This window comes from Brachyistius frenatus, unplaced genomic scaffold (genome assembly GCF_029030835.1).
Source record: "Brachyistius frenatus isolate BFR_SWC_R1_liver_20210118 unplaced genomic scaffold, ASM2903083v1 Contig_205, whole genome shotgun sequence".
Lineage (NCBI taxonomy): Eukaryota > Metazoa > Chordata > Actinopteri > Embiotocidae > Brachyistius > Brachyistius frenatus.
The window spans coordinates 463,864-473,496 of record NW_027210804.1 but is presented as its reverse complement, the minus strand read 5'-3'; the positions used below and the strand labels follow the sequence as shown (position 1 = coordinate 473,496).

At 40.4% G+C, this 9,633-nt stretch overlaps 1 protein-coding gene across 1 annotated transcript; it reads left to right on the top strand.

Annotated features, from left to right (window-relative positions):
- Positions 1-569: 569 nt before the first annotated feature.
- unc93a (unc-93 homolog A) lies at positions 570-7,773 on the top strand. The gene is made up of 8 exons (XM_069719085.1): positions 570-659; positions 2,172-2,353; positions 3,413-3,648; positions 4,513-4,638; positions 4,779-4,990; positions 5,484-5,619; positions 5,766-5,897; positions 6,159-7,773. Exons 1-8 carry the CDS (start codon positions 570-572, stop codon positions 6,446-6,448), a joined length of 1,404 nt encoding a protein of 467 aa, XP_069575186.1. The 3' UTR covers positions 6,449-7,773.
- Positions 7,774-9,633: the final 1,860 nt, after the last annotated feature.

Sequence of the window (9,633 nt, the reverse complement as noted above, 5' to 3'; positions counted from 1 at the left end):
TCAAACCTCTCAAACAACAACAAGCTATCATGTTATAAAAAAAAAAAAAAGAGAGAGAAAAGTCTCACAATAAACCTTTGCTCCGCGCTTGTCCACAATAACTGTAGTATACTTTATGAACGAGGAGTCTCGACTGATGTGCCAAAAAACCCGAGGAGGAAGCAGTCGGACCGAAGAAGCTCCACACCTGTAACGTTTACGGTCAAAACACCTTTAATGATTCAGAGTGGAATAAAAGGATACGACACACGAGCAAATTACGCAAAAATTTAGAAGCCGAGTGATAAGCTCCACTGTGTGTGTGTGTGTGTGTGTGTGTGTGTGTGTGTGTGTGTGTGTGTGTGTGTGTGTGTGTGTGTGTCCTGGACTTTGTCCTCGGTGTGTGTGTTTATCAGACACACACAATCCTTTTCAGCTGAGAGAGACTCCTCTGACTTTCTGTTGGAGCCGTGGAGCAGCTGTGACATTAATCCTGAAATAAAAACTCCAAATATCTGCGAGCTTTTACATGTTTATATATTTTTTTTTAAGTTTAAGGGATCTGTAAAGTTTTTGTTTTTTTTGCAGCCATGATTAGTCGCAACTTTAAGAACGTGTTGGTGGTCTCGTTCGGGTTTCTGTTGCTGTTCACGGCTTACGGAGGTCTGCAGAGTTTACAGGTAGGTGGAAGAGTTTTTAACTCATTATTCTTTAAGACGTAATGAAAAGTAGGAGTTGGTGTCAAGTTGAGGGGTACATTTCTACAAAAAAAAAATTGATTTTCTTTTTCTTTCCTTAACAGTGAAGACCAAAACTCTTTTAATTCATAATAATAAAGGGAGAAATCAATTTAGAAGTTCCCATATATGTATAATTTCATTATATAGATAAAACATATTTTTATCCCACGTAAGTTTTATCACTCAAAGTGAGATTTAATTGTTGATTTTAAACTCCATATCACAAAAACGTACGAGTTAGTATCATTGAACTTTAAGGAATTTATTAATGCAAAGGTGGCATAAATAAGTTTTTTTTTTTTTTAAATTTATAGACAATAGACCTTAAAATGTACTAAATTTGATAACTTTAAGTCTGCATTTTCTTTTGGTAAAATATTTTGGAACAGTTTTGATTAATTAATTGTATTATATTACAATATTTATTCAAACCATAAGCTGTAACTTTATAACATCATATTTATAGAGTTTTTGCTTTGTTTACAAAAGAAAATAAGCAAATATAAACCTTTGTTTTTGCTGGCTGGCTAAAACTTAGTTATTAGTTATTATAATTCACTACATTATATAACTGCTGTTTTTTTATGTTTTGGGAAGAAGTTTGTAGCAATATGAATAAAGTTATTATCTCATCCTGAACTAAATTTGAAAATTAAACAGTCTTTTTTGTTCAATTTTTCTTTGAACTGAAATGACTCAACTATAGTTATTAGTTTATTAGAACATTTGTTATTATTTAGGGATTTAAGGAAAACAAAAAAAACGTTCTTGTGATTTAGTATCATGTAACGAGAGGCAGATTAAAAACCAAAGCACCGGCAAAAGTATTCTGACTTTTTAAGTCTCAAGTCTCCATGAAGATAAAACAAAATTACAACATTATATCCTCTTATCATGAATTATGTTTCCATAAATATAGAAGTGAACTTTTAAATTTTCATCACTGCAGTCAATGAAACAAAATAGGAATTTCGACACTTTGACACTTAAAAGGACAAAAAAAAAAGAGACCTCCTTTCAGCCTGTAGTAAACTAAATATTTACATTTGCAGCCTAGCAAATGGTGCTCATAAAGCACGTTAGTCACTTCTAATCATCACTGATCTACTGATACTGATACAGGTATCAGTGCTGTAGAGCACTCTGTCAGTAGAATCATTTAATGGAATTTAAAACAGACATATGGCTTGAAAAACCCACCTAATTCTAAATATACATGATCCTGATACTACTGTCGAGTTCAAACATGAATTCAGCGCGGTAAATTCAGATATCCATCTGTATTTCCTAATATTTGTAGCATCTGAATTCACTATTTGTTTGAAAGATTTTATAGTTTTGTTTTCCAATAATAATTTAAAAAAAAATCGGCACCCCAATGCTACGCTGACCAGTTTTAAACGATTATAAGTTTTCTAATTGGTGCGATTTGACTTCCCGCTCTCCGTGCAGAGCAGCCTGAATGCCGAGCAGGGGATGGGCGTGGCCTCTCTGAGCGTCGTCTACGCCTCCATCATCATCTCCTCCATGTTCCTGCCTCCCCTCATGATCAAAAACCTGGGCTGCAAATGGACCATCGTGGCCGGCATGGCCTGCTACGTGTCCTACTCCTTCGGAAACCTCTACCCGGGATGGTAATCCATCTCAATTAATCGAACCATTAAACCGTCACGCGCACGAAGCCTATTTGATTTTTTTTGGGAGCTATATTCTATAATTCCTTGTTTGTTTTATTGATAATTCTGTTCCTGTTTGTGGGTGATGTTATAAGACTGTGTTTGAGATCAGTTAACACAAGCTCAGATACACAACTTTACTGAATAAATAGAAATAAATCAAATATATTTTTAATTCACTGGAAGTGCAGATAGGAAGTGAAATTATTGTGTGGGAACCCTGAGATCGCATTAATGTCAAGGGCTGAAAAACAGGGGCGCCTTTTTGACTGAAAATGTCATCAAAATATAAATATGACCTTTAGGTTTTGGGTCAGTATGTTTAAACACCGTCTCAGAAAACGGTTGTTGCTCCAAAATGTTTTTTATTTATAATTTTTTTTTCATTAAACAGCTGCCGCTGTTCAAACCGTATTCACCGCGTACACGAGAAAAGTCCGTCTGAACGGCGCCCTCTTGTGGTATTCACGACGTCGGAATTCACGTTTTTCTTAATCAGCCTCGAGTCCACGAGTTGTGACGTGTTTGCTGACGTTTACAGAAAGGTCAGAGGTCGTGGAAGTTCGTTTTTCGTTGGATGTTGAGCCAATGTGTTATAATTTTGCAGTCACGTAGAGTTTGTCTTTGTAACTTAGATAACAGCCTGCGTCTGAGGAAAATGCCGATCTTCCCAACGGCCTCGTCTTTGTGACTTCGCCTTTCCCGCATTACGTTACCCGCCCGCCGGCTTGCTGAATTGTTAGCCTCCGTGGCTTCTAGACGCCGTCCACGTTACCGTTGCCTAGCAACAGTGTTGTCACGACCGAACCGCCAAGCACACGGTAACGACTCATCTCCCCGTCAGCGTCTGAACAAAATTTGGTGGGCGACCCGTCAGAAAGTCATCGCTTGTCGAGGAAGATCTCGTTGTCTGATTTGTAGAAGTTTTCCTCAGAACGCGTCAACAACACAAACAAGAGGCTAACAAGTGAAATAAAGTGCCGTCTTTTTTCTTTTTTTTTTTGCTCACTCTCACAGGTACACTCTCATCCCCACCTCGGTGATCCTCGGCCTGGGCGGCTCCCCGCTGTGGTCGGCTAAATGCACCTACCTGACCATCTCCGGCAACAGGCAGGCCGCCAAGGCCGAGGACGGCACGAGGGGCTCCGACGTCATCAACCAATACTTCGGCATCTTCTTCTTCATCTTTCAGTCGTCCGCCGTGTGGGGGAACCTCATGTCGTCGCTCATCTTCGGACAGGACACCAGCATCGGTAGGCGGACGAGTGGAACTGAAACACGTGAAGAGGATGTAGAGAAAACGACAAGTTATTTGAGCAGGCTTTGGTGAAATGCTATTTTTTTTCGTCGAGCTGATTCTTCTATAGAAACCCAACAGACAGCAAAGTCGAAGTGTTGGCTTTTCATGGGTTCACGTTCTGAGGAGAATAATAAAGGGCGTGTGCTGCGCTGAAAGAAGAAGATTATGCCAACTCGGCAGTAACTTATTTTATGTTATGGCCGGCTTATCGGTTTATACGATGACGGGAACATCCTTTCTTGTAAACACTGCAACAAAACAAAACAGCAATTCACTCCAGTTTTATTTCCGCCTTAGATTGGGTCATTTGTTTTAGATGCTTTAACTTTAAAATCTTCACAATTCAAACGAAAACAAAACAACAAGACAGAAATTTTATCCTGTTTTTTGTTATTTTACATTAAACATCTTGAATAAGTAAAAGTATTTTCAACAAAAAAAGATTAAAAAAACAAAAAAAACAAGCTGAGATTATTATATCAAATTTGTTATTTCAAATTAGCCTTTTATCAAACATTTCACTGCAACACATTCACGATATTTGACAACACAAACTTTTATCAAAATTGCAACGGCAAACAGCAAAAAATATTGTTGCATGCTGTACCTTTTCGCTATTATTAATGATTATAAATGTAATTTTACAGTGGAAATGTTTGAATCTTTGTAGAAAATATTTACTTCTTTTCCCCAGAGGCTCCCTCATGTGAACAAAAACAACAAACAGCACAAACGCTGATGTGGCCGCAGCATATTTATTTATTTCCTTGTGATTGGGTGTATTTATTACAATAAAAAAATATTTTTTTTCTGACAGCTGACATCTCGGACAAACAGCTGCAGACCTGCGGAGCAGCCGAATGTGGACTTAACATCAGTGTCAACAGCACCACCACCAGGCCGGCACAGAAGCTGGTGTGGACGCTGGTCGGATGCTACATCGGTAAGAGGGTTTGTTGTAAATTTACCGAGCTCAATGCCGAAGTGCTGAAATTCTCCAATAAAATCAGATCAACACGCTGACGTCACGGTCGGACTTTCCACCCTCGCGCCCGTCTTCACCGCTTTTTTGTCGTGCGGCAGGCGTCGGCGTGTTGGCCATCATCGTCGTGGCGGTGTTTCTGGACAACATCGACCGGGAGCAGACCAGCCGGTTTCGTGGGAACCGGGAGCCGTTCTGCCAAACGTTCTTGGCCACGTTCAGGCTCCTGAAGGACTGGAGGCTGCTGACCCTCATCCCGCTCACCATGTACAGCGGCTTCGAACAGAGCTTCCTCTCCGGGGAGTACACCAAGGTGAGGAGAGCTCGTCGAATGAGTTTAAAATAACTTTGACCTTTGACCTCCAAATTCGAACCAGTTCATTGGTGAGGCGTAACGGACGTCCAAATTTTGAAGAAATTCCCAAATGGCATGAGTCGACGTGAGGTGACCTTTGAACTTCGGCCACCAAAACCTCATCAGGTCAACGTTGGTGCAAAGTCAATGTTGTTTTTTTTGTTTTTTTGTGCCAAATTCGAACAAATTCCATCGGAGCGTTTTCGACGCGTCACCGACGGGCGAAACGTTCCGTGAGGTCACAACGACTTTGAACTTTGACCTTTGACCGCCAAACTTGAATCAGGTCATCTTTGAGGTCACGTGGAACGACCGTGCCGCATTTGAAGAAATCCCATTCGGGCGTCGCCGGAGATATCGCATCCACGCAAGGGCGTCGAATTAAGATCGCGGCGACCTTGACTTTTGACCTTCGCCCACCAAAAATCGCATTTGTGTGTGTCGTACGCAGAACTACGTGACGTGCGCTTTGGGGATCCATTACGTCGGCTTCGTCATGATGTGTTTCGGAGCCTCCAACTCTCTGTGCTCCTTCTTCTTCGGGCGCCTCGCTCGGCACACCGGCAGAGCCGCGCTCTTCTTCTTCGGTAAATTGTTTTTTTTGTTGTTGTTGTTGTTTTAAACAGGATGCCGTAACGGAGATTTTACTTTTAAAACCCTTTTTTTTTGTTTTTGGAGGGTTCAGGATTTTTGTAATCTGCCAATTGTTTTATTTATCTGTTTATTTTTGCAGCCGCGCTGGCCAACTTCGCCTGCATCATCGGCCTCCTGTACTGGAGGCCTCATCCCGACCAGCTCCCCGTCTTTTTCGTGTTTCCCGCTCTGTGGGGGATGGCCGACGCCATCTGGCAAACTCAGACCAACGGTGAGAAAATACCGTCACCGACACCGGTGGGGGAAAAAATGTGATAAAACTGTAAATCCTACCAGAGATTTCTACGACAATCTTCCCTCCAAATAAACGGGGTCAAAATTTCAGATATAAGTTTTATGAGCTCGAGCATGAAAAGCGTCCGTTCGAATGTTGTTGTTTTTTTTTGGGTACGAAGCAACATTTTAAACTAATTTAAAGACGACTAGAAAAACGTCACCTCTGCGACGCTAACTTCCGTTTGCGTTCTCGCAGCCCTTTACGGCATCCTCTTCCCCCGGGAGAAAGAGGCGGCGTTCGCCAACTACCGGATGTGGGAGTCGCTGGGTTTCGTCATCGCCTTCGCCTACAGCACGTTCCTCTGCCTGGAGTACAAAATCTACATCCTGCTGGCGGTTCTGGTGACGACCGCCGTCACGTACCCCGTGGTGGAGTACTACGAGTACAAGAACCCCACGAGGCCCGTCGAAGAGGCCGCCTACCTGAGCCACAAAGAAGCCCTCGGCAGCGGCGACGGAAAGATCGTCGAACAGACAAAACTGTAGAGACCGAAACCTCCGCTGGTTTCGCGTCGTTTTGTTACGTTTCACACCGAATGCTCAAAAAAAAAAAAAATCAACAGATGTCACCGTTGCGAACGCACGTCGGAGACATTTTGAATGCGCGATGAGAAAAGCTGTTTACTTGTGTTTAACTTTTCTTGATACTGTTTTTTTTTTGTACTTTTCTTTTTCTATAACTCTGTACCACAAAGAGCTGTTTAAAAACGAGCTCTGTAAAATATATCTTACGGCTCCGTGTCATCGCAAAGAAATGACATTTTCGGAATCTAATGTTGAGCCATTTGTGACGAACAACGTTATTTTTATCAACGATGTATAATATATATATTAACAATGTTAATTCGCCCCTCCCCCCCCCTCCATTTTGTCGCCTCTTTTATTGTTATATAAAAGCGCTGCTTGTTCTGAATGTGACCGAAGACATATTTTCTCTAAATGTACAGTTAAATTGAAATGAAAATGTTCAAATTACAGAATTAAACGTGTTCATATTTACAGCATCGTGTCAAAAGACGCGTGTTGTCGCCGCGTTAAAGGTGCGATATGTCCGATTTGCGTCCCGTCTTGTAATACCACTTTTCTTTTGCGACATCTGATGACGGTCGTTTTAGATCGGATCGACAGAGTTGTGGAACGACTAAAAAAAATCTAAGCCAATATTTTACGTTACAGTTTGTTTATTTACATTCTTAACAAAACCATCGTAGCGAGAGAACCGCCACAGCAAAACCACACACCCGTGCTCTTTACAATCTTTTTCAGTACGTTTTTTTTGTTTGTTAGCGTTACATACAGGAATGCCACCCGGCGCGAATCGCGCGTCAACAAATCGCAAAAATTAACATATCGACATTGTCTTAGCCAACGTTAGCGTGAACAGATGTTTTTTTTTTTTTTTACTCGCCAGACCAGAAGAAGCATCGCGAAGCTCGGCGTCAAAACTTCGCGTTCTTTTCACTCCGTTCAAAAAGAAGCGACTCGCTGTCGCCTCCGGAGGTTTGCGGTGGTATTAACAAGATGGGATGTGCCGGGGCCAGCTGGTTACCATGCGAGGATATTTCTACATCACATTACATAGACAAACCATGAAAACTGCTATTTTTGCATATTCTGTAGGTAATTTGATTTGATTGTTTTAAAAAAATCTGATATAATCGCATGCTACGCCTTTTTGCTTAGTATGTATAGATGCTAATAAAGATGGCGATGATAGCTAGCCAGCAACACATTCATTTGGAACAAACTGGGAGAAATGCTCAAAGACAAATTAAATTAAAAGATATCGGTTAAAAAAAACAAAAAAAAAACAACAATACGCAATGACATTCATTTTTGCGTAAAGTACCTACAAACACCTTACCCTCAAAATTAATAATTCAGTGTCGCTCCAAGTCAACGTGACAAATGGCCGCTAGTCGCTAATCCAGATTAATCCAGACAAAACAAAAAAAAGTTCCACGTTTTGTTTTGTCTTTCTAGATTGAAATCAAATCCACATCATTTTTGGGTAAAGCTATATTCTGGTGTGTAATTTATTTTGTTGTTAGGCGTGATGCGTTGACTTACTTCTACTTCATCTGGGCCGTCAGTGTGAGACTCTAAAACAAACAAGACCAACAAAGGCGAAGTTGTTCACGTAAATAAGATTCGTTAACACGTCACAATTTCAGGACGCTAAAAAACAACAAAAAAAACAAAAACAAAAAAAACGTACGGCGACAACATGCTGCATTTCAAATGGTGCTTTTATTGCAATGTGTTGCATTCCCACATTCATAGATGTTATAGATTTGTTAGTCAAAGCATCATTTCCTCAAGGTTGGCATCCTCACCTTGGAAACAAACAAAAAAACAACAACAAAAACAAAACAAAAAAGCAGAGGGATCAAATGCACGAGGTGTTTGTGTTTTGAGTGTAGTAGAGAAGTGTGTGTGTGTGTAAACTTGAGCAGCCACGAACGTATGAATGAACAAACCTCCGAAAAATTTAGACTTCCAGTAGATGCAAAAAAAAAAAAAAAAAAAAAAAGTTTTGAATCGTCAAAACAAACAAACAAAAACAAAAACCAAAAAAAAAAAAAAAAAAAAAAATGCGCGTTTTTGTTTGTCTATTAGCCTGCAGGGCTCTCACTCCCTGCAGGGACTGGACCCGGCCTGAGACTGATTGTCTACAACATTTCAAAGAAAAAGGTAGATTTTCTCTTTATATTCACGTTACACACCTGAACGGGAGGGGGAGGGGGGGGAGTGATGGGGGAGGGGGGAGTGATGGGGGAGGGGGGGCAGTAAAAGAGACGAGAGAGAAAAAGAGGAAAACGTAACATGCATAAAACTCTCCCAGATGAACGTTGTCACTCATATTGTCTTTCCATAGCTGCTCCGATGCCTCTTTTTTCTTTTTCTTTTTTTAAACAAACTTTACACGAGTGTAATATACAAAACTGGACCAAAAAAAAAAAAAATTATAGAGTAAAATGTATAATATATATTCATATATATATTTATTTATATTAATTTGTACAAGGGAGAAAGCGGAACCTTCGTCTTTTTTTTTCTCAAATACTCCAGGGAAAGCATCACCCGTCCCCACCCACCCAAAACAACAACAACAACAACAAAGTGGTGAGTAAATACTGAGCCTTTCTTTTCTTTTTTTCCCCCTAAAATCTCCGAACCGTATATGTCCAACCTCAGTCCCGATAAGGCAGCGCTGACATCACGTGACAACTGATGCTGTGGTAACTTTCGAACTGTCTGCAAGTAGGAATGAGTTGGGAGTTAAGAAACAAAAACAAAAACAAAAACAAACAAAAATACGGCGAGTTTTTAATTTTTTTTCGTGATGCGGCAAAAATCCTGTATTTTTTTTTTTTTTTGGGGACCGGGGCGTAAATAATAAAAATACAAAAAAACGGGATCCTACTTGTGGAGTATAGTCAAAACATGGAGAACATTTTACGCGTTAGGCGGAACGAGAACGTTTTTTTTTTAAACCGAGGGAGACGAAAAAACAACAACAAAACAACAAATGAAACGGTCGTGAGCAGGAATGTTAGTAAGAGTTCAAGCTGAAGGAGGTTACTTATTTATTTATATATATATTTTTTCATTAACAGTACGCCTGGCGTCAGCTGAGAAGGAGGGAGGGAGGTCACCTGAAGAAAGAT